Source organism: Orbicella franksi, chromosome 15 (assembly GCF_964199315.1).
Source record: "Orbicella franksi chromosome 15, jaOrbFran1.1, whole genome shotgun sequence".
Classification (NCBI taxonomy): domain Eukaryota; kingdom Metazoa; phylum Cnidaria; class Anthozoa; order Scleractinia; family Merulinidae; genus Orbicella; species Orbicella franksi.
This window is the reverse complement of record NC_138159.1, coordinates 2372948-2396888: the sequence shown is the minus strand read 5'-3', so window position 1 is coordinate 2396888 and position 23941 is coordinate 2372948. Positions and strand designations below refer to the sequence as shown.

Sequence of the window (23941 nt, the reverse complement as noted above, 5' to 3'; positions counted from 1 at the left end):
CACATATCCGTAACGAGGGCGTGCCCAAACGACAAGAGCTCCCCCTTTGTCAGCCGGCTTAACTACCACATCAGTGCGTCGTCTGAGGTTACGCAAAGCTAGCCTCTCAGCTTGCCACAGATTCGCATAACGGCGTGTGAGAGATCTTTCAAAATCCAGTGTGTTGACAAATCTTCGACAGCGGTCAATATAATGATCAACAGCAGAGAATTGGCCTTCGGGAGGTGTCCAGTTAGATACCTTGGCATCAAACTTTGCAAAAGGATCCGTCTCTGCTGGTGGTGCACTGTCCGTTAGAGTGTCTGCTTTACCATGAAAATGAGCCTTAAGTCATAGACGATGGAAGTGTTTCTCACGGTCAGCTTTGACTTGATATTCGTCAATCTTATTGTTCACAGGGACAAATGTTAGGCCTTTACTGAGGACTGAAGTTTCAGCTTCCGCGAGCTCAAGGTTGTCAGGGATGATGACAACAATCTTTTTGTCCTGCACATTTTCGTGTGTTGAGATGGAATTTCGGATGGATGAAAACTCATTACGAAGAAAATGAAATTTACTGTCCTTGAGTAACTTCATTTTTGAATATAAACGAGAGTTCATTTCTGAAATTAATTGTGCAATCAGTTGGTAATCAGCATTTGTAGAGTTTTCGCGTAACTGATTGGAAATACGCGTTAACTGGACAGAAATGTCTCTTTGACTAACTTTCAAGTTTTGAATCGTGGTTTGCATCAAGCGTCGGGAGCACGAGTTGGTAATCTTGGTTAAGCGCTTGTTGTCACGGTCAGCTCTCGTAGAGTGAAACTTGATCCTGAATCCCTTCGGAATCAATCGTTTGGGCAAACAACCGCCAATGAAGACGATGTGGCTTGCGAGTTTGGTCTTCTTAAAGGTGTAGTACGCCAACTGCTTTGCAACCGAGAAGGTTTCCGATGGAAGAAAGCGGAATTTGTGGTGGAGGTTGCGTCGTATTTCTGTAACGGTTTTTCTGATGTTGGGGATCATGGAAGTTGTTAAGTCGCATCAAATAATAAATAATAAATAAATAATAAACAAATAATAAGTTTAAGCTTAACCCTGCAGGAAGGCTCCACAAGCCTTCTCGAAATATCACTGAGGTAACGTAACCTGCCTGTTTTCGTAAAAAATATTCTCAGATATTCCCTGCGAAAAATATCAACTTATGGTAGTCTTGTACTCAAAATCTAATTGTTAAACAGGATTGCAGCTTTTAGCACGCACTCTCTTTCTTATTAATTGTATGATTACTTTCGATACTCAATTGAAAACCGCTCTATCTAAACATAGTTAAGATCTAAACCTATAGTTAATTGAGATCTGACAGTTTCAGGTTTGAAGAAAACTATCAACCAAGAACTGTTACAGCTATCATGATTTACAGGCTTCAGCGAACTTTGCTTCGATAAAATTCATGATCATTGTCCGGATTTCTTCATCATTTGGGCCTTCCTGAAACTCGTCTACGATTTGTTTGGTAATTGCTAACGCTTCCTGGTTAGTTGCAGAACGTTCTAACTGTTCTATTAAGGTGTCCACACGCGTAGCGTGGATGTTCACCTCTTCATCAAGTAGTACTGGTAGAGGTACTTCCGCGTTTGTTGCTGCTCTGGGTGAATGTGTACCTCGCAATATGTACAGCAGGAACCTGAATTCGCCCTCCACGAGTTTACTCGACAATACTGAATCAATATGATCGCGACAAAAACCAGCAAAGTCAGCTACACAGTTTCCAAGAAGGTTTAGACCTGAGTATAGCTCTAGGCATGCATGTTTGTCTTCGTCGATTGCTTGACGGACAGTCAATCTCTTCCCACCTCCAGCTGCACTTGCACCCCAAGCGAATGCACCTGCAGCTGCTACACCTGCAGCTACACCAGATACAGGTGCTGTTGCAAGTACCGCAGTAGCAGCACCAATACCATACAATAGTGACCTCAGGGACCATCCCGGCTGATCACCTCTCAGCTCTGCTCTTCTCAGAGACGAGGAAAGAGCTGTTTCTCGCTCTTTGAGCAATTTTCTGGTTTGTTTTCTGGTGGAGATCCAAACGCGGAATTGGTTCTGAAATGCGTGTCGTAAAGTCTTAAGTCGTAAATATTTCCGTTGAAACCCTAAAGAAGATTAAAAAAATCAAGTGATTGTGAATAGAAAAAGAAAGTGCCATTTTTTTCAGTCATATTTCTATCTACAGCTGCAGCTGGGCAAAATATGACGGCTTTCTTTGCTTTTTTAGTGAAGTGGCAACAGTTTAACGCTGAATTTTTCATTATACCACCAATGATACTGTTTGCGTTGCGTTATTTGTAATGTGAAGCGTGATTCACGTAACTTGACTCTTCTGTTTTTCACGCACGAGTGAAGAGACAATTAGAACTGACGAATGAATGACTCTTGTTCCTACCAGGATAAACTACTTCGACCAAAACTTCCAGAACTTCCGGAACGGGAGCAAATTAATGTAACGGAAACTTCTTCGGAAAGTTTCCGGAAAATTCCAATTATACCAGGGCCGCGAAGCGGCCTGCCTGTATAATTGGGATTATATGAACAAATGAAGGGAGAAATACAAGAGAATAAATCAGGTATTGTCTGCTTACTTGTGCCTCGATCCACACTTTTAACGTCCTAAGGGGTACCCCCCAAGAAAACTAAACGCATGACATAATCACATCAAGACCCGGGAGCACTAACCATGTGCTCCCAAGATTCGTAGCAGCTTTTTAACGCTGACTGAGGAAGGAAAAAATAACACCGGCCGAAGAGGCAGTGGAAAACATAACAGTTGGGAGGGGGGGTTGAAGGGAAGGGTTCATATATTTCTCCCTTGACTTGTTCATATATTCCCAATTATAATTGGCATAACTGGTATAATTGGAATTATATTTCACAAACTCCGGTTGAAATATATGAGAATAAATCAGGTAGATTTCAACACCAAGGTATAAGCAAAGTAAACACAGGTTTAATGCCTGAAACATGTAACAAAGACATCATAGAGAACAAAAGTACTGAATAAATGGATATACAAGCTGAATCACTGATTGGAAAAGCTTTCACACAGGGGAAGGATCCCCTAGTAAACAATTAATGTTGTTTGAGAACAGCATGGCAGTACTTTTGAATTGAACACTGTCTTATAGTAAAACTTCTGGAAGGTGGATAGAGATGACCAAGCAGCCATAGTCACAATCTCATCCAGAGAAACACTTCCATTGGCTGCTGCTGTAGTCAAAGCTGAACGAACTGAATGGGCCTTGAATATTTCCGTGCTGATTCCAGCATCCTGAATGGTAAGCCGGAGCCAGCGCCCAACGGTAGGAGAGGAAACCGGTTTGTGAGGCTTAATATAAGAGATGAACGAAGGGTCCGGTTGGGAGCACGGTAGAGTATGGCGAACTGCAAGCGATTTCTTGAGGTAGTGACGGAGGGTCTTAACAGGACAAAGTTTCTGATTGTGAGGAAAACGAGCGAAGAAGGCTGAGCTAATTGACTAGGGTTACCACGCTTTCTAGGGGAGGTAAGGGATTAAACAACTCCTTCTGGGAGGATTTTACAGTATCTAAGATCTAATTTAGCCAAAGAAGCTGCCCTTTCTGGGCAAGCCAAGGCAAAGAGCATAACAAGTTTCCTTAACAACTGCTTGACGGACAGAGAGCTATTGCTTCCTAAGGAAGTCAAGTGTGCTGTCACCTTCCTGACATCCCAAGTATGTGAGTACCTTGGTTTCGGAGGGCGGGAGTTGAGTATTCCCTTAATGAGCTTAGTGACATGAGGGTGTTGACCTACAGGGAAGCTGTCATTCTTTGAATGTGTTGAAGAGATAGCTAAGCGCAGTGCATTTATGGGGCGGTACTCCAAACCATCTGAAAAGGCCTTTGCTAGAAATTCAAGGACCTTGGAGAGTGGGCCCTTCAGTACACCAGCTACTCCAGCGGGACCATGCTGACTGGTAGGCATTGCGAGTGGAAGACCGAGTTGCTGAGACGAGCAATTTGGAAACCTGTTCAGGAAAGCCCTCTGTCTGGTAGTATTGTTGGAGATATGACACACGGTCAAATGAAGGCGTGGGAACATCGGATGTATCCTGTTCGGATCGGAGGGGTCCTGCAAGAGATCTGGACTGTGTGGCAGTAGGACGGGGTTGCTGACTAGAAGACTCAACAGGATAGGCCACCATGATTGGGCTTGCCATATTGGTGCTACAAGCACTAGATCTGTATTGTCCTGGATTACCTTGTTGAAAACCACTGGATTGAGGTTGAAATGGGGAAAGGCATAACCCTTCAGAGAATTCCAGTGTAGAGTTAGGGTATCTATATGAAATGCCCCTGGATCTGGTCTCCAACTGATGTATTGAGGTAGCTGGGCTTTAGGCGACTGGCAAACAGATCTGTGTTGCAATTTGTAAGGAAGGGTGTGATTACCTTTGGGTCGAGTAGCCAGTTGCTGGAATCTAGAAAGGTACGAGACCCTTGGTCGGCTATAGTATTTTCTTTTCCAGGGACATGCTGTGCAGAAATGAGGATGTCTCTGTGAAGACACCAGGTCCATATCTCCAGAGTTAAGGACATCAGAGGGACTGAGTGGGTACCTCCCCTGTTGTTTATGTAGGCAACTGCGGTGGAGTTGTCCATCTTCAATAGTACAACCGTGTGAGACTGGCCCTTGAGGAATGTTTTTAGGGCAAGAAATGCTGCTTTCTGTTCCAGTAAGTTGATGTGTCGAGTTGATTCCTGACTGGACTATTTGCCATTGGTGGATTTGCCCTGACATGTTGCGCCCCAGCCTAACACAGAAGCGTCCGAGAGAATCGTTAGATCGCGAGGTGGGGGAGAAACAGGGCTGCCGTTGACCTGGTTTAAATTGGGCATCCACCAGGTTAGTTCTGCCCAAGCTTGGGAGTTGAGTGTTAGTTGACAGTTGAAATTGAACTGGCGGTCTCTCAAGGTTTGTATTAACAGAATTTGAAGAGCCCTGAGATGTAAAGGGGCTACCCAAATGGCAATAAGACAAGACTCCAGGGTGCCTAGAAAAGGTATGTTATTGTCTGAGTTGGGGACAGTGTTGATTTCGTCCAGTTTATGAGGAAGCCCAGTGATTGCAATGGAGTTAATGTCATTCGAGTTGGATGTTGAGCTTCCTCCTTGGAGGAGGCAAGGTGAAGGAAGTCGTCTAAGTATACTATGATTCGGTACCCCTGCTTCCTGAGGAAGGCGGCTACAGGTTTCAGAAGTTTGGTGAAGATTCGGGATGTTGAACTTAGTCCAAAAGGGAGACCCTGAAAGGCGTAGCGTTTGCTGCCCCAGATGAAACGAAGAAACCTTTGATAGGATTCGTGCATGGGAACGGAAAAAAAGGCGTCTTTTAGATCGATACTTGTCATGCAGTCTCCCATCTTGAGAAGGGTTTTACACAATGAAGATTTTCCATCTGGAAGTGAGAGTTGCGGACCAATCGGTTTAAAGAACTCAACTCTATTACAGTCAAGTCCCTTCTTTCTTGGGAACAAGGAAAAGGCGGCTGTAGAAGCCCTGGTCTGAAGGGTTGACCTCCTGAATAGTTCCTTTCTTTAACAGTTCCTGGACTTCTGCATTGCTCAACTGACTTTCTGATAGACCTGCTCTTGTAACAGGAGGGTAAGACTGAACTGGGGGTGAATTAAAATCTACTTGAAAACCCTTTACAATACTTAGAATTTCTCGGTCTGAAGTTATTTGCTCCCACTGGGATAGGTGTTGGTTGATTCTTGTTGGGCCGTCCTTCGAGGACGAAAAAACGGTTTTTTGCACGGGTTCGGGCGTACTTTGTAGAGTGGAAGGTGTGTCGCATTGGGGCTGTTCTAGATCCAAAACGTTGGGAAGGGCCAGATCTCCGTGGAAATTGGCGCCCTGTATTTGATGAGAGGGTTTTAGAGAGGCCACGTGATAGGTCAGCCTGCTTTGAGGCAAGGGAGGGAAAGTCATCTCCTAAAAAGCATTTTTTTAGCATTAGGTAAAGGAAGGTCCCCTAAATTAACCTTCGCCTTATGAATGGCTGCCAAAACCTTCTTTCGTCTTAATACTGACAACTGATAGTTAGCTGAGCCAAGAAGGCATAGTGCCTGCTCTAACATGAACATAATATCTTCATTAGAGATAGTTTCCTTTGATTTAAATGCGTCATGTAGACAGCAAAGAGGGCCTGTGTCATTAAGTAAAGAACGCTGAACGGAAGTTAGTTCCTTATCACGTTCTTGTACATATTTCTTGGTTTGGGGGTTTGAAATGGTCGTAGTATCAAGTGTAGGTGGCGCTAAAGCGTCGACAGGTGGGACACTGCTAATTTCCAAAATACCCAAAACTTGATCGTAACTGAGTTTCCTTCGGAAGTTTTTGTCCAAGAATGAAGAAAACACCTTGGATGGTTTCCAGGATGCGACAGAAGCATCGGGGTCGGGGTGATAATATGCGCAGTCGACGTTGTCATTTGAGTACTCGAGGCGTCGTTTGGTGGCTTAATAGCCTTGTTTGGCGGCTCAGAAGCCTTGTTTGGTGGCTTATTAGCCTCATTTGGCAACAATTCTGCCTCGGCTGATGGCTGAAAAGCCCCAACTCAATTGACAGACTCGAACGCGGGGTCTTTGGGGTCTTCAGAAACCAACAAGGAAATGGCGTCGCAGTCGACTTCCTGGTCTGGTTCGAAAGCCGTTTTCTGTTGTTCGAAGCGGGACTCATAAAGGGCCAAACAGCTATTACAGTTACAAACATCATTTTTAAGGGTCTCGAGAGACTTCAGAATGGACTCCAGCTTGTCGCTGTCCTTTGAACGACGGTGTTTGAGTGATTGTGATGGCGAGTCCCGATCGCGCGAATGGCGGGAAGGTGAACGTGATTTACGTTTGCGATGTGGAGGCACCGTATCTGACCTCAAAATACACCGTAGTTGAAGGAAACCACCGTAGATTGATTCCTACAAGGAAATGTTAAGCTAGAGCTACAAAAAGGGGGAAAATAAAAGCTCGAATACGAGCGAAAAATACTTACCTGTCTACAGGATCGAAGCACAGTGGAAAAAGCTGCTAGAGATCTTGGGAGCACATGGTTAGTGCTCCTGGGTTTTGATGGGATTACGTTATGCTTTTAGTTTTCTTGGGGGGTACCCTTTGGGGTGTTAAAAGTGTGGATCGAAGCACAAGTAAGCGGACAAGACCTGATTTATTCTGATATATTTCGACCGGAGTTTGTGAAAGATAATCCAAAAATTGTTGAATTTCCGAAAAGCGAACCATTGAACCAAAAATTCCGGAGAGGGAAATCAAATGGAACAGAAAGTCCCGGTAAGAAGTTTGTAAACTTGGGTATAGCTCGCGAGGTTGTTCTCTGTTCCGAAAATTCCGGAAAATGCTGTTCCACTCGACACAGGAAATTTCCACAAAATAAAAACCGGACTTGTTGGTTGAATGGGAAGCGCCTTACAAAACCTGACTAACCAATGTGAAAAATACGTTCTAATTAATGGATAAAAACGACATATTTGTTAAAATAACTACACTCACCTGAGTCAAAAGCCTGTAATTTATCATGAAGAGCTCTGTATTTCTCACTTGGAATTGATGTTGAAAATTTTATCTTCGATAGGCCAAGTTCATTCAGAATGTTCTTTGTTAGAAGGAATTTCTGCGCCATTTTACTCACATAACCGGTACGATAGTCATCCCACAATTCTTTAAGTATCTGAAGGGAGCCGCATTCCACCGTGATTATCAAACTTCCTGGCTGCACATCTACAATCACCACTTTTCGTACATGCTCTAAATAATATACAAAGCCATTCAAGTCATCTGGTTTAGATGCGTCGGTTGTCTGCAGGTACTTGTACGCAGCGAGGTTTAAAACGTCCTGTCCTGTGGTAAAACCCCACCACGCCTCCGCCTTTCGCTTACGTGACGTGAATTCAGCGAAACTCATTGCTTCCATCCGTGAAAATCGTCTTTGCTGAACAGGTTGTGAAATGGCCTCGCAATCGATCCGCAGTGGAAGACGAGCTATAAGAGAAATATGTCTCTTTAAACAACGACCGGATCTAACAGATTAACTTGAATAAAACTCTACCAGTACACTAAGATAGAATCCCACCTTTTTTACTAACCTACGAAATACATTTCGTCCTCATTGTGTATATGCTTATATTGTCCTCACTACCATTATGCTTATGCTGCTGCTTGTACTTCTGTCATAGTGAAAACCAGGCTTTAGCAATAATGGCTAGGTTAGTCCATCAATTTTGTTTGGTTACGATTTACAGCAAAATACAATTTAGGATTTATAGTGAAGTCTTAGTGGTAAGATAATCAGCAGAAAGCTTGATATTTTGGGCTAAAAGAACTAAGACAGCTTTTGACCTTAATAGATGTGACAGCCAGCCTAATTTTCTCAATTTTAGTTTTTCAATTCGACCAGTAGCTTTGTTTATTAAAACTACAATGGAACTGTTCGCGGCATGATGCCACATTTCTTAAGGTGAAAAGTTTTGCCACTACGTTTACACCAATCTTGAGGATTACCTCCTGCTTATCTTACTAGTACCGATGTTAGATCGTATATGCGTCATAAATACTTAATGTGCCTTTTGCTGTATGTCGCAACCAAACAAACTTTTTGGATTAACGTTATCATAATTGTTAATAGTTCCTGACAGAAATAAATGCTCTTTGCGTGCTAACTGCTTATATAAGTTTGTTTACGGAGGAAGGCTAAACAATGCACCAAGATCTCAAAGGATCTGTATTTTTTGCTATAAAAAGGGTCATTGAGGATAATTCAAGGACCATCGTTCACCGTTCACCGTTCACCGTTTAAAAATACAAATGGAGGAACTTTTAATTGAAAACTGACATTTAGACAAACCCCCGTCCAACCCCCCCCCCCCCGTCTCCCCCGTCCCCATCCAGACCCACTTCTTTGGATTGATATACCTCTTTGAGCTTACCTTCTGGGCTTTTCTTCAATATCAGATTTAACACTGAGCTTCTCGTAATGTTGTAGTCTTTCAGGGTTTTGCGATCGTTGAGTTTCTCGCCAGCATAGAACAAGCTTTGACATTCAACCATTATTCCTTCTTTCCGAGATACTTCCTTTTTCACAGCGTCAATAGTATCTTGCGGCGCAACGTCCAGGGTGAACGTCTTTCCATTCAGTGTCTGCAAACGAATTGTCAAGACACTATCACGACGTGTGGGAATCAAATGTAGGATAGATTCTCTCCGAATTTTGTAGTGTCCCAGGGTGCGCTGATCTTCAAGTGTCTTCCCAGCATACACGATGCGTGTGCATTCGACAGTTATTCCTTCCTCCTCGAACATTTTCTTCTTTACGTTCTCGATGGTATCTTCCGGCACAACTTCTAATGTGATCATCTGTCCAGTCTGCGTCTTCACGTGAATTCTACCTCCAAGTAGGAGAAACAAGTGTATGGTTGATCCTGCTTGAATGTAGTAATCTTTCAAAGTGCGGTCATCTGTGAGTTCCTCATCATTCAAGATGAGGTGTGTCTCAGCATAGACGGCGTCATCTTCGAGTGTTTTGTCTTCAAAAGTAAGCCGTTGTTGGTCCATTGGTATTCCTACCTCATCGGCTATTTTCCTTTTCACATTCTGAATGGTATCTTCTGGTTCAACGTCTAATGTGATGACGGTCTTCCCGGTTTGGGTCTTGACGAAAATTCTCATGCGCCGTGGATATTGAACTGAAAACGAAATAATTTAATGATAAAATAAGTACTAATTGTAATTTTTGGTGGAGTAATCATTGATTGAAATTGATTGATTCATTGATTGATTGACTGATTGATTGACTGATTGATTTACTGACTTATGTAAGAATGAATTAACTAATCAATTGATCGTGATTAATTCAGATTTATTCACTGATTGATTGATTGATTGATTGATTTACACTGATTGACCTTGATAGACAAATTATATATTTCAGACAAAATATAAATCTAACTGGAAAATACGAAACGTAAGAAAACACTCGTGTTGACAAATATAGTTCTTAGACTAGTGCCTACATGTACCACCTTGTTCCACGAAAAAGGAAGCTTAGCAACTTCCACACAGATGCTGATCTTAAGATTGATAAAAACAAAATATAATTGCACTTCCCACGTGCAAATTAGGCTGGTAGATCCGACCTTCACGTTCATTTTCTTTCCAGATGAAACGAGAAAGCAAGAAAATAAATGGACAATAAAAGAGCAAAGGCCTTCAAGAACAGAGAAAAATTGTCCTTTCGTCTTTATTTCCTTGTTCGCCCCAAGGTAAGTAACTGAAAAAGGTGTAGAGGTGAAACAAGGTCTCATACTCACCAAGACTCTGCAAGAATTGCACTCGACAATCTTTATATTCCTTCTCTGAAATCGTTGTCCTGAGTTTCACGTTGGTAAGGCCAAGCTCCTTGAGAATGTACTCTGACACAAAGGTGTTCTGTGCCAATCCGCTCAGACGTTCGCTGCAACAGTCGTCCCACAAGTCTTGAAGTATTCGCAAGGAGCTACATTCCACTGTCACCCATAAACTCTCCAGCTTCTGAGTGATGTCTACAATCACCACTTTTCGTATCTTCTCTAGATGATATGTAAAGGCTCTAGTTGAATCGTGCGGTTTAGATGGGTCGGTTGGCTGCAGATACTTGAACGCAGCAAGCTTCAAGACGTCCTCTGGTGTAGGAAAACCGCCCGACGCCTCTCCCTTTCTTCTACGTGACGTACTACGCGACACTGTTTTCCATTGCAACCAGCGTTTGAATTCCTGCGTTGTCATCTCTGAGGGTATGGTTCTTGAGATGGCTTGGCACTCGATCCGCAGTTTAATATGAACTGATAAGAAATAGTTTGTCCTTTAATTAGACGCAGAAGAAAACGAAACTAAAAAAAGACGCGCAAACACAACCGTTATTATTTTCTGTTGCTTGATACTCCATTTCTCTAAATGGCTTCAAACTTTCGTAATAGACCAAAACCACACAGGAAAATTGAAAAAGCATGGCATGAAATTTTAATACGATTTACCAGCATTTTTACCGTTAATTCAGACCAGCTACATAGGACCAAAGAAAACGGAACAACAAAGTAACGCATTGTGAATCCTTGTTTTCACGAAGGACAGTCAATACGACTTACTTCGGTGTCCTCCACATAGCGAACGTTGTGCCCATTTCTTTGGCCTGGCTAATCAAATGAACTGGCTGCACACCAAAACGTAAACAAAGTAAAAAGTAATTTTTTTCAACTGACCTTTACATGCGTGACGGCTACCAGCTGAGGAGTAGTTAAGCTTTTCTACGGATTGGTGCAACACCAAATGTAGCATTGATCCCTTCTGAATGTTAAAGTCATTCAAAGTCCGACCATCTTCGAGTTCCTTGCCATCAAAGAGAAGGTACTGCTCGCAGGGTGGGATACCATCTTTGTCGTGGATTTCAAGTTTGATTTTATGTACGTCATCACTCAAAACGACATCTAAAGTAGTCATCTTTCCAGTTGGCATCAGCACATGAATTATCATACTGTCACATTGGTCATCAACTCTTAAATATAAGGTTGACTCCTTCTGGATGTTGTATTCCCGTAACATGCGGTCTTCTTTGAGTTCGTGGACTCCAAAGTAGAGACGTTGTTTGCCAGGTGGGACGTCTCTTCGCCTCTGAATTTCAACTTTAACGCTCTCAATAGAAGTTTCAGGATTAACGTTCAACATGATCGTCTCCCCAGTCAGCATCTTTACGAAGATTGGCATTTGATGCAATAACAGTGGCATTAGAGTCAAGAATAGGGCTGATCCTCTATGAAGGTTGTGGTCTTTCAAAGTCTGGCAATCTTTGAGCTCATTATCAGCATAGAGGAGACATTGAAATTCGACTGGTATTCCTTCTTTCTCAAGTATTTTCTTTTTGACGTTCTCGATGGTATCTTCCAGCACAACGTCTAATGTGATCATCCTCCCACTGCGCGTTTTCACGTGAATTCGCATGTTATTACCACAACGTAGTGGAACCAAATGCAGGACTGTATCCTTCATAATGATGTAGTCACCCAGACTGTGGTCATCTTCGAGTATACTGCCATGTAGGGTAAGCCGTTGCTGATTGCCTGGTATTCCCACCTCATCCATTATTTTCTTCTTTACACCCTGGACAGAATCATCTGGAAAAGCACTCAATGTGATTGTGGTCTTTTTGGTCGCTGTTTTGACGAAAAGCTTCAGTCCTGAAAGAAACAGGAAGATCAAAGAGCTTAGAACTGGGCCTCGGAATGTAAACGGACTGGGCCCTGGTGTAAAAAGCCCGGGGCAGCACAGCAAAACCTGAGTCAAAGGGTGCAGGAATTTTTCCAATGACGTGAGTTGTTAATTTTGTTGGCATCATATCTCTGGACTGATTCTGCATGTTGACAGGATTTGAGAAAATGTACTCAAAGGAATGAATCGGACCAAACTAAATTTAATTCACGCCAAAGCAAGTTTCTTTTTTCTACCTAAACTGGGTCATTTTTATCGCACTGGAGCGTGAATTTCAGTCGGCTACCCAAGTTGCACACTCTGAACCAATGAGCTGCTAATGCCCAGCCTCCTACCTAGGCTCTCTCCTTTTCCTCCCTTAACTACAAGGGAGGAAAAGGAGAGACTGGGAATGAGCGTCCGGTGACGTCATGTCACTGTTTCCATTGATGCAGGATGTATAACAGCATTCTGCCAGGGCCATTCAGTTAAAGAGAAAAAGACCACCTGAAAAAAGAACTACTAGGTACAAAATTGTTTCTGCTGGTTAGCTGAAGTAAAGTGAAAGAGATGGTATTAGATTAGGATTGCAGGCAATCCTTGGTTTTCACATGACGTCATCGCCACCATGTTGGATGGCAATAACCGAAGATTTCTAACGATATTTTCTAACTAGCCTCTCTTGCTTGTGTCATACAGAATGGCTGCCAAGACTTTTGTTATTTAAATCTCTCAGGATTGGCTGCAAACTCTCTCTTGAGGGTGCGACTCCAGAAAATGGCTGAAATTTTTGCTAAATTTGCCAAGACTGCCAAAATAATCAAGGAAAGTAAAAAAATTAAAAGGCCTTATTCGTAGTCAAATTGTACCCTTTATCAATCAAGTTTTAATTAGGACAACTTTTCAATAAAATGATGGTATTGAATGATTGCTTTTCGTTAATATATTAATTATTTTATTTTTCATTCAATCATCTCTGTGCAATAACACAAAAAGCTGCTCTTTTGTCATTTTCACTTATCAGTACATCATCAAAACTTATACTGGGAAAAAAGTTAAACAAATCTAAAACTATTACCTTGAGCTGGACCTTTTCCAAAGTGCATTTTGCATGCTTCATACTCGTCTTTTGAGATTGTTGTTTTAAGCTTCAACTCTGCAAGGCTCAATTCTGTCAAGATCTCTTCTGTAACGAAACACTTTTGAACCACATCACCAAGATGTCCTGATGAATAATCTTCCCACAATCTCTCCAGGATTGGGAGTGAATCACACCTCACTGTTATCAGCAAACTTCCCATAGCAATACCAGTGATAATGAATCGCATGTTTCCCATGAATGTCATAAAGTCATCAAGGTCATCCTTGCAACTTGGTGGCGCAGCCTCCAAGTACTTTGAAGCAATTTGAGCCAAGACTGTCTGTGCCTCAGGCTGAATGACATTGTTTGCTTGGGGAGCTCCTGATGACTCAGGTACTGCAGAAGTACTCCAGAAGTACCCTGGTACCCACCATTTTGATTTTATTGCTGAAAGAGGATTTCTAGTCTCTGTGCTGTGTTCCACAGGTTTCATGGTTTCCACATCAATTCCTATTTTCAAAGCTGTTGAATTGGAACAATAATTATCAAATATTTCCTTATCTACCGGTAGTTTAAATCTTTTATTAGTTTTTAAGCATTTTATTGAAATGGAGTTAACATATTCTCAAACAGTAAATTGCAATTTGGCATCATCATTCACAACATTTTTAAATGTGGAATTCAACAAGCTTTGACGAATCACCACGAAGAGCTTTTTTACTAATCAAATACAGCTGAAAGAATTACTTGAATCTGATTGGCTAAGAGCAGTCAAGTGTAAGAATGGTATAAAAAGTGCAAAAGCACTTGCTCTATGGGCTAATGTACAAATTTTTTAAGCCTTTGAAAAATTTCCTTGCGCTTTATTTATTCCAAATTGCTCTCAGAATCATGTGATTACCCAAACAAATTCCTAGGCTAAGGGAAGAACACAAGCTATAATATATTGCCTACATATACAACGTGTGGTTTGGTCAATCTGTATTGTTGCATTAATCAAATGCACAACAATCATGTGCATTTTTCATGACACAAGGAAACCTATGGCACTTACAACAAGTGTTTACAGTAGTTTACTTTCACAGGCAACCATGTCGAGAGGATTGAGCAAATATCAAAGCAAACTAGTGAGGAGAACTGGCGTAAATGTTTGTTTAAACTCTCCATGAAATGCAGATATCAAGTAACAACTATATTTAACTCTATTTGTTAAGAACCCAATTAACAACTAACTGTACTCTAGTTGAAATCCTCCATCTTGCTACTAGCCTGCGAGCAGGCTCTCATGTGTTGAGGCAGGAGCAAAGTCGATGAACAAAGTTGCGAGAGATGTGTCCGCGAGCTAAACGAGCAGGTGCGGGGCATGAGAAATAAGAGCCTGCATGGAGCGCATTGTTTTCCGAATACAGCGCATTTGCTCACGAATGTAGCGTTGTGATTACCAGCGGCGATTGTCAAACACATGGTGCCCGAGAATCCAAGTGTGGGATTTATCCTGGAAACTTTTCGAAAACTTTCCATCGAAGCAAATAATCTGGTCGATCTAAAACACGAACAGGAAAAAGCTTTGAATTGTCTTTTAGAAGGAAGGGATGTTTTTGTGGTTATGCCAACTGCATACGGTAAACGTTGTATATTTCAATTGTTTGCAACTGCAGTGATGCAGTCGAGAAAGTTCGTGAAGAGTAACATCCAGATACTGTAGTGTCAGTGACTTGCCCGCTAACCAACATAATTCAGGATCAGGTAAAGGAGGGAAAATCACTTGGCTTAGATTGTGCTGCGATTAAAGATGTCAAAGATTTGTTCAATGTTGCGTGCGGCAATACAAAGTGTTATTTGCATAATTAAAACTAAAGCCTCCACATGCAATTTGCCATCATGTTTGTTGATGCTTTTCTCAATTTCTGTTGGCTAATAATCTGACACATTCAGCCAGCGAGTTGTCAAAATCTCGACACCTTCGAAGGGGCTGTATTCAGAAAACAATAGCGTCCGTGGAGGCTCTCATTCTCACCGGCTTCGCTCGGCGACAGCTTTGCTCGTTTGCTCGTGCCACCAACTATGAGTGCCTGCTCGCAAACTATCTTGCTACTAACTGGATTTGTTTCTAAAATGAACTGCTTAAGTTGCGAGTTGGGATTTTTAATTGTTTACAGGAAATACAGTTTACATTTACATGTATGTTCAACTGGGTAATTTTTTTTTTTTTTTGGGGGGGGGGGGGGGGTTATTGACAGTATCCCCAGTCTACAAGCACAGGTACGCACACTAAATCCAGTGACACTTAAAATTAGTCATTAACATAAATTCATAAATTATTTAGTTTTTGCCAAAATCATCTGTTAGGACTATAAATTCTCCATGTTTATTTCCGACATTCTTGTCCCCTCACTAGACAGTTCAAGTTATGCAGTGATCACCATCTTGCTTGTATCCTTCAAATCAGGGACAAAAGTAGTTGAGACAAACCTCGAACACCCCAGGGCAGGGACTACCATTGAAGAGGTCAGGGATGGTCGTTATCTTGCTTAGGGGTGTAAATCGAGGATTTTGGTCTTACTTAGCGTGTGGAGGACCAATTGCCACGGTGATTACTTTTTTAGCCGTCTAAGTTTCTTTTATGGCGGCACTCAAGGAAATAACTCAAAAATGCAGTAAGTCGCATTTGGAGGTCAAATAAAGTTCAAACATACTCAGATTAATATTAGTCTCCTTTAGAGCTTTAATTCAAATTTTCAATTAGCTTCCCGACCTTTTCACATGCCTACACTACAGATTTCAAAGTATGTATCATACTAGCATGCACAAACAATCATAAGAGCAGTTTTCACTTCTATGATTGTCAAGTACATAACTAAGAGAACCTACAAAAGGGCAGAAAGGTGATTACTGAACATACCTTTTAAACTTTCTGCTAAACCCTGACTCATTCTTTTGAATTTCTCACATTCATTGCTCCAAGGGTAAGTTTGATCGTAGCTGTCTCTGAGCAGCTTGGCGTTGTTCTCTCTTTCTTCTGGACTTTGGCTGGACAGTTGTTGGATCCTTCGTGCCCACTCTTCAGCATCATCTGATTCAACAATGACAGACTTCCCAACTTCTAATTCTTGTAAAGCCTCAGCTATTCCAGATTCTCCGGCAACAAGAACAGGAACACCAGCAGAAATTGCTTCCAGGGCAACCATCCCAAACCCCTCAGTACGTGAGGGTACTGCAACAACATCAGACTCATGAAACATCATTTTGAGTTCCTCTTGCTCACTGCAATAACTACGGATTGTTAGTTGGTTACGGTTTATGCTTTTGTTTTCAAGAAACCACTGTTCTATTTTCCTGTGTTCACCAGGAGAAGAACCAACAAATGTCAGTTCAAACATTTTGCCAAGGGATCCTATGGCTTTTGCAACAATGTCATAACCTTTCAGAATTCGATCTTCAAAGCTTGCCCGTCCAAACATAAAAACACTAAACTTCTTTATCTCTTTGTCTTTTACCAGCTGCGTTGATTCGTTGGAAAACTTTTGCAAAATCCCAGGAGTGATTCTCTCAACCTTAACATCTGGAAGACATTTGCTGTACTTCTGTTGTAGCCGTGATCCAACTGCGACAACTACATGTGCTGCTTTGCACAACTCAATTTCACTTTTATGCTTCTTCTCATTCTCCTCGATTGTATCCACTGAGGCACTTTGCGTTGCTTTGAACTTTCCGAGATCTTCACAAAACACATGGACAAACTGCATCCACTTGCACTTTGCAGTTTGGACAATAAAGTAGGCAGGGGTACCAAACTTTCTTCCGTGGCCCACAACAATGTCAGGAACCGGGAGCTCCGGCGGTGGAATTTTCAACCAGTCAATTGGATCGGACGATCCAGGAATGCTTCGAGCGGTGATTAGATTAACTCCATGTCGTCTGGCGTCTTCTCTGCTCAGTTCATCGCTTTGCGACACGTAGCAATGAACTTTGATGGTATCGCTAGTTGTTTTTGCCAAATTCACAGCAAATTCTCTGTTGAAAGTGGACAGGCCGCCCTTGGATGACTTCCACTCGTCGCAGAGAAACATGACATTGATACATCTGAGATTTTTTGGGGGCTCATCGTTACTTGCTGCACTCGACGTTTGTTCGCACGCCATTATGCTCATTACAGAGCTTCTTTCAAGTAGTTATGACTCCCTCTTTGCTGAAGAGCAGCTACTTCATAACTTCTAGAGTCAATACTTTTATATCAGGGTAAATTGTCGCCTATAAACATGAGGGAAAACATAAATGATCAAACGCGGAAGTGAGCCGCACTCGCGGAACTCTCCCATATCCAGTAAGTACGTACCAACCACATAGCGACTTGCTATACTACGTCTCGACCGGACTTTATTATCATTATCATTAGCATTAGCATTAGCATTAGCATTAGCATTGGCATTGGCATTGGCATTGGCATTGGCATTATCATTATTATTATTATTATTATTATTATTATTATTATTATTATTATTATTCACTACCCGCCGGACGAAAGACTCTTCATACTTGATTGCCGCCAATTTTAGCGATCAAAAATGGGTCGCTGTGCTTCGACCAATCAGAGTTGCCATGAATATCTCTTGCGGACAGAACTGTCAAACACAAGTTATTTGACGAAACGAAAGGTGACTTGCGGTTAAATTCAACATGGGGTCTAAATTGCGAAATTCTATATTGCTTGACTACTAGCACAAGACGGTGAAACTGTATGACATATGACGTCATTCAAAATAGCATAGAAAATGCAGACGTCCGACGAAAAAGTCTCAAAAGAAGTCACCCTTCAAAGCACAGGACACCCAAGATTATGAACTGCGTTCTGCGAACGCAATAATGCCATCAATTGTCATTCACTTTGAACTTGTTCAAATACTCTAAAATAGTCTCTGACAGTTTCATCTCATTTGATCTCGCGAATGATCGTGAAAGTTTTGCGGTCAAATGCTTCCCCTCAAATCCGGGTAGGCTCACGTTTTCGCAACATGACTAAGCAGAGCTGAAATTGTGGGAAAACTTCATTGAAATTTTAAAAAAAATAAACTTATATCCGGGAACACCCCCCATATAAAAAGGAAGGGATTGCTCGTCGTACCTTTTAGGGGTTAAACAAGCGGTTTCGGTAACTCTTAGGGTGTCCAACCTCAAAAGATCCACAGCGAGAGCTCTTGCGGTACCTTTTAGGGTATATTGAGTCGAAACAAATATGACAGGATATATTTGACAATCAACTGATTTTTAATTTTGTCGCATTTATACCGGGAATTCACAACGCTTCTCTTCAATAGAAGAGTGCACATTCAGTTTGGATAACGAGGCTTTTAAGTTAACCGCGAATTCAATCAATTGTCTTTATCGCTATTAAAAGTTATCAAAGTGTTTCAAACTTAACAGACAATTTTGTGCTTGTATTTATTAACCAATAAAGGCTTCATAATATAGTAGGTAAAGAAACTTTTGAAGCAATGCTGCATCGGCGATTTTCAATCTTATTTTTACCCTAAAATCTTTTCCGCCAAACACTTCCTTCAGGGCATTATTTTTAAAATGTGTGTGTTGCTAAACCATTAAGTCGTTTGAAATCTCAATGGTATTATTGCAATAAATTACATGATATTCATTATACCAGTGTTTTGAGCTGGAAAGGTTCAATGCTTTTAGAAATATTTGGGACGAAAAGTGAGCTAGAATATGGTCAATTTTTGGCCTAAAACTGATCATGAACACGTTGACCTCGATATCTCTTAGACGTTATAGCATTTTGTGATAATATTCTACCCGCTGCATTACCACCTTATTATGTAACCCTACAAAGAATCTGAACAAAATCTGAGAGGGTCGATGTAGACTCATATTTTACACCCGCCTTCAGTGTTACGTGCATAGGCGACATCTTTCGACCATCTTTCGACCAGCTATGAAAGACCAGCTATGAAAGACACTGTGAAACTGGTAGTTTTTCCGGTTATTAGCGGAGGAATTGACAAGTAAATGATAATTACTTACCTCAAATGGCTGAAGAAGATTGTGGACTTTGCATGCTTCCCTAGTTACGGGATATTTCAAGTGATTTTAGTGTAGTCTATCGGTTCCCAATAGTGACTTCCGGTAGAATTGGGTCGCTGCCGCTTTTAATATTCGTAACGTGTAAACATTCAAAACAGTCGACTTATTTCTCCCAGAATGACTTCTTGATACTCCTAACCTTAATTTGATGTCAAATAAATCAATCTTTCATCACTACAATTCGAGTTCGACCGTAAAGAAGTCTGTTGTGCTTACATTTTTTAAGTAGGCCAGGTTACATAACAGGTCAAACGATGGCCTATGCACATAACACTGAAAGCGGGTGTAATGCTGCATTGTTTTCAGATGGATGCTCTCTTAAGAACAAATGTCAACAAAAATCAAAAATAGTTCGGTACGTGTAAGGCTTGAAAAATAGAATTTGCATCACTATTGCATATAAGTAGGCCTTGGTAAAAGTAAAAACGCATGTAGTTTTTTTCTTCAAATATCTTCGTGGCATTTCCGAGACAAACGACATTATCGATTTTACGTCCACACATTTAACGAGCTCTAACTGGGCGGAAAATCAACCATTTTCATTCGATTCGCATGTCGCAACTATTGAGCGCAGAAAAGTTTTAATACAATCAATCGTAGTGAAACCAATAATTTTGAGGAATAACTATTTGCACAAACTTGGGTAGCTGTTCCCAATAAACAAACTGAGGCCCCTATTAGGCTATAGTAATATCAAATATGTTTGCTCAGTTGCTTTGTGTTCGGTCAGTTCGTTTGCCTTGCACTCATTTAACTGCTCATTTCTCTGCCGTTCATCCAGCTCTTCATTTTTTCGGCAGAGGACATCTAACTCTTATTTAAGCTGATAGATAGAGAGAGAGAGAGAGAGAGAGAGAGAGAGAGAGAGAGAGAGAGAGATTTTGTTAGCAAACTCATTGCAGCCGCTGAAGCGGCTGAATTACGAATTACTTTACAATAAAAAAAAAAGAATTATATTATACAAGGAAAAATATACAAACTATTTATGATTAAAAATATGGCTCATAATAAAAGTGTTCCTAAACCTATGTCTCTTACAAATCGGTAGCTCAAAGTATCCCCGGGTTCGTGTGCAGTAAGTGGACTCGTTGCGTGGCGGCAGCAGATCATGTAGCTTATGGCATGGGTCTCTCATAATTTGATCAAATAAAGTTTCGCTCAGTGCCTGTCTCCTCTCACAGAGTGAAGAGATGCCTGCAGCTACTAGAGCCTCAGCATGAGATAGGTCAGGATATATTATCCGCAGTGCGCGCTTTTGCAGCTAGTATTAAAGTTTCGAAATGTATTTGGACATAGCGAGGACCGAAGCTCCTTTCCTTCTTTGATATTAATATATCAAAGAAGACATCCCCACAGCGTTGGAGGTTTCCTTCGCTTTGAAACGAGACGAAACGAAACATAAACAAATCCCCCACGAAAACATCCACACAACGCGCGAGTAACTTCCGCGGAAGAACTGTGTAGGTGTACCTAAAAATAACTTAAAAGCCTGTATGGGCGATTAACTCTCTAACCTTGATCTTCTCCTGCTGCAATATAAACGCAACAACCCTACTCGGTACACTAGTTAAATGCGCAAGCCTCGGGACTATTCCTCCGCTGTACCACCCCTCCCCCCTTGAGCGCCGAGCCCGCAGGCCAGTTTTCGGTCTTTGCATAATAAAGGTGAAAATTGAAACGACTTATTAGGCCCTGCCAACACTAATATTTGTGCGTGTTTCGCTGGAAACCGCATGCCTTCTAAAAACCTTTTTGTTTTATTTTTTTTATGTTTTTTTTTAACCCTTTTGTTAACGTGCACGCAACGATGGCAAATGCGGATTGTCTTGCCTGAATCTCTCTTGAGTGGACGAGTGAAAATGCAGACAATCAAAAACGCTAACGCACTTTCGAGACACGAATGAATATTCAGAATAATAAATCAATCCTGTTTCCTAGCACTGAACTCGGGTTCCATCGCTTTTAGAGTTTATGAATACGGCCGAGCTGCTGGGAAATATTTTGCTACATTTTCGGTTCGAACAAGAATGAAGCCTTTGGAAAATGTAGGAATGTAAGGCGATCTTAATTCATAGTCTGCGAGTATAATTCGAAAGTGTTTATCTATATCAGTCGACTGTGCAGTCGACTTTGTCACGTCTGATCGCACCTGCAGGGCTACCACAACTGACAAACGTTTTATACTAAAAAATGAAGGCACCAACAACTCGACGACCTTGCGCTTGGTTTCAACAACGATAGAGATTTTGTGGCCATCAAACCTACCAAAAACGCAACATCGGTAACTGACGCTCAGAGTTTTGTATTCGTTATCTCACTTCTATTTCCTTTCGCTGAAAGCGTTGAAATAAAACGCTGATAACATAAGGTAATTTTAAGCCCTCACTGTATTCGGCCCTATTTGATTAGTTTCCGACATAAAGTGCGAAACTCTTTCTCAAAATGCGTTTGCAGTGGCTCAATACACAGATGGGAGTTTTCCTTTACCTATTACAATAACGGTGATTGTCCCACAAAAATTAATCGTCGCCTTCAAACCATACCTCTGAAGTTCACTTGAGTCGTCACTATACAAAGTCATGGCGCGTTGAAGTCCCCGGTGCATGCGTGGGTAATTTCCGTTAGTTGTAGTGAGCAACTCAGGTTGGGAGCAAAATTATCTTCAGGGAGGCAAAGTTAGTTATCCTCATAACTAATCAGTGAGTAGTGAAGTGCTTTACAAAATTACTGGGATCTGTTATACTAGGTGATCGGTCCGCAACTCTAAAGTAGTGAAGTATAAAACACAAACGGAAGAGTAAATATATTGACCCTACCCTCAGCCTGTACAGGTTTGTTTAACATGCAGCAGTGAACGATGATTTCCTTCAGTCGACAGAGAAAGCGGAAGATGCAGACTTATCGGTTGGCTTGAACTTCAATGCAAATCATAAATGGGGGGACGTAGACTGGAACCCAGTCGCATTCTAATGCGAAAGAGTCAAACGCTGGGAATAAAAGGGCTGGAAACGAATGATGGAGAGATATAAAGACGAGACTTTTTTTTTCTATCTTTCGTCACATTTTCAAATTTTCTCACTGAAGTCAACTGAGAATGAAAGCATTTACGGAAAAAAGAAGAAAGATTTTTTTTTCTTTCTTGCATCATCTTTGGCCTAAATTTCTCTCATTTGATTCAACTGAGAACGTGTCACGACCAACAGGGGTTGTTTTTGTGCTCGTTCGAGATTCAATTTTCATAACGTTACATCTGGCTTTTGTTTGTTATCTGACTTATTATTCTTATATATAGCTTTCTTTGCTGTACTAAATCTTTATTATTTTCATGAATTCAGTAGCCATTGAATGAAATAAAATGCTAAGTTAACCCCCATGATAGCAACAAAAGAGGCCTCAAAGCACCTGGTGAAGAGAGAAATAACAAAACGGTAAAGAAATAAACAAAAAGAGGTTACTCAAAAGTCCTCCCAACCAACAGATAATTTGCCCAGATTCGTCTTGGACCATCATCGCCACGAAGTAACCAACAAATAAGCATTTTTAAAACAACCTTTCTAGTTGCGGGCAAATTTATTTGTTCCTTTTTATAAGCGGAAATGTCGCAGCTTCTATTTCCAAGCAAATTTCCTAGTAAAAATTGGTCAGCCAGCAGACACATGCCCAGAGTTTGAGCGAGCTTAACACCCTTTGGGAGCCTAGTTCAAGCGCCATTTTGACAATAACTGCAGAAATTCACGCGCGTTCCCTGGCTAATTTTCATTGTCAATAATATGGGACCCTAGTCTATCGCAGGGTTATCCGCAGCATTAAATTCGCCGGTACCCATTGATGCACTTGGGAGGAGAGAGGCACTGTGAGAGTTAGTGTATTGCCCAAGAACACAACACAATGACCCCAGCCAGGGTTCGAACGCAGAACGCACTATCCGGAGACGAGTGCACTACCCATGAGGCCACCGCGCCTCCCTTTTTAACCTTACAACAGTCTATCATAAGAAGCATGTACTCTGTATGAACAATATTGCTTTCTTTTTACTGCACTTACAGTGCAGCGTACCTAAGTGTAATGCAATCGCACCATTGATGCGTGCAGGCCTGCACGACAAAGAGAGTAGAGGACTTTTTTACATTTAAATATTTTATGTGACTCAATTGATAGTACCACTGTTATATTTGTAAATTACTGTACTTTAGATAATTTAAGATTGTAAAATGTACTCGTTAATTCAGTTGTTTTACTGCAAGAGAGTTTTAATAAACTACTTTACCATTGATAAGGAGTCTATTTTGGACTTACAGGTGGATTCTCAGTTGCTGACTTTAATATAATTTGTAACAGGCTTAGTCATTCCACTGGAAACCATCTTGACACTATACATGAACAAGTTAATTTGACTTTAATTTGTAAACGAAGTCTTCAGCTGTCCATAATATCTCCAATTAAACATTTACATTGACTGGTCTATGTTGATGTCAGAAATCTGAAAACCT

General features: G+C 41.3%; 1 protein-coding gene across 1 annotated transcript; it reads right to left on the bottom strand.

The window, feature by feature from the left end:
* Positions 1 to 324: 324 nt before the first annotated feature.
* On the bottom strand, positions 325 to 23712 carry LOC145469046 (uncharacterized). Its single transcript, XM_081452698.1, has 9 exons — positions 23337 to 23712; positions 22268 to 22606; positions 16261 to 17609; positions 13356 to 13880; positions 11296 to 12267; positions 10369 to 10878; positions 8989 to 9744; positions 7556 to 8044; positions 325 to 2132 (listed from the first exon to the last, which is right to left on the bottom strand). Exons 3-9 carry the CDS (start codon positions 17507 to 17509, stop codon positions 1390 to 1392), a joined length of 5244 nt encoding a protein of 1747 aa, XP_081308824.1. The 5' UTR covers positions 17510 to 17609; positions 22268 to 22606; positions 23337 to 23712; the 3' UTR covers positions 325 to 1389.
* Positions 23713 to 23941: the final 229 nt, after the last annotated feature.

Coding starts and splice junctions, on each gene's coding strand:
- LOC145469046 (XM_081452698.1), bottom strand. CDS start 17,509: ATGAGCATAATGGCGTGCGAACAAACGTCGAGTGCAGCAAGTAACGAT. Junction 12,268..13,355: donor TGGAAAAGGTCCAGCTCAAG/GTAATAGTTTTA, acceptor TGTTTCTTTCAG/GACTGAAGCTTTTCGTCAAA. Junction 2,133..7,555: donor ATTACAGGCTTTTGACTCAG/GTGAGTGTAGTT, acceptor AATCTTCTTTAG/GGTTTCAACGGAAATATTTA.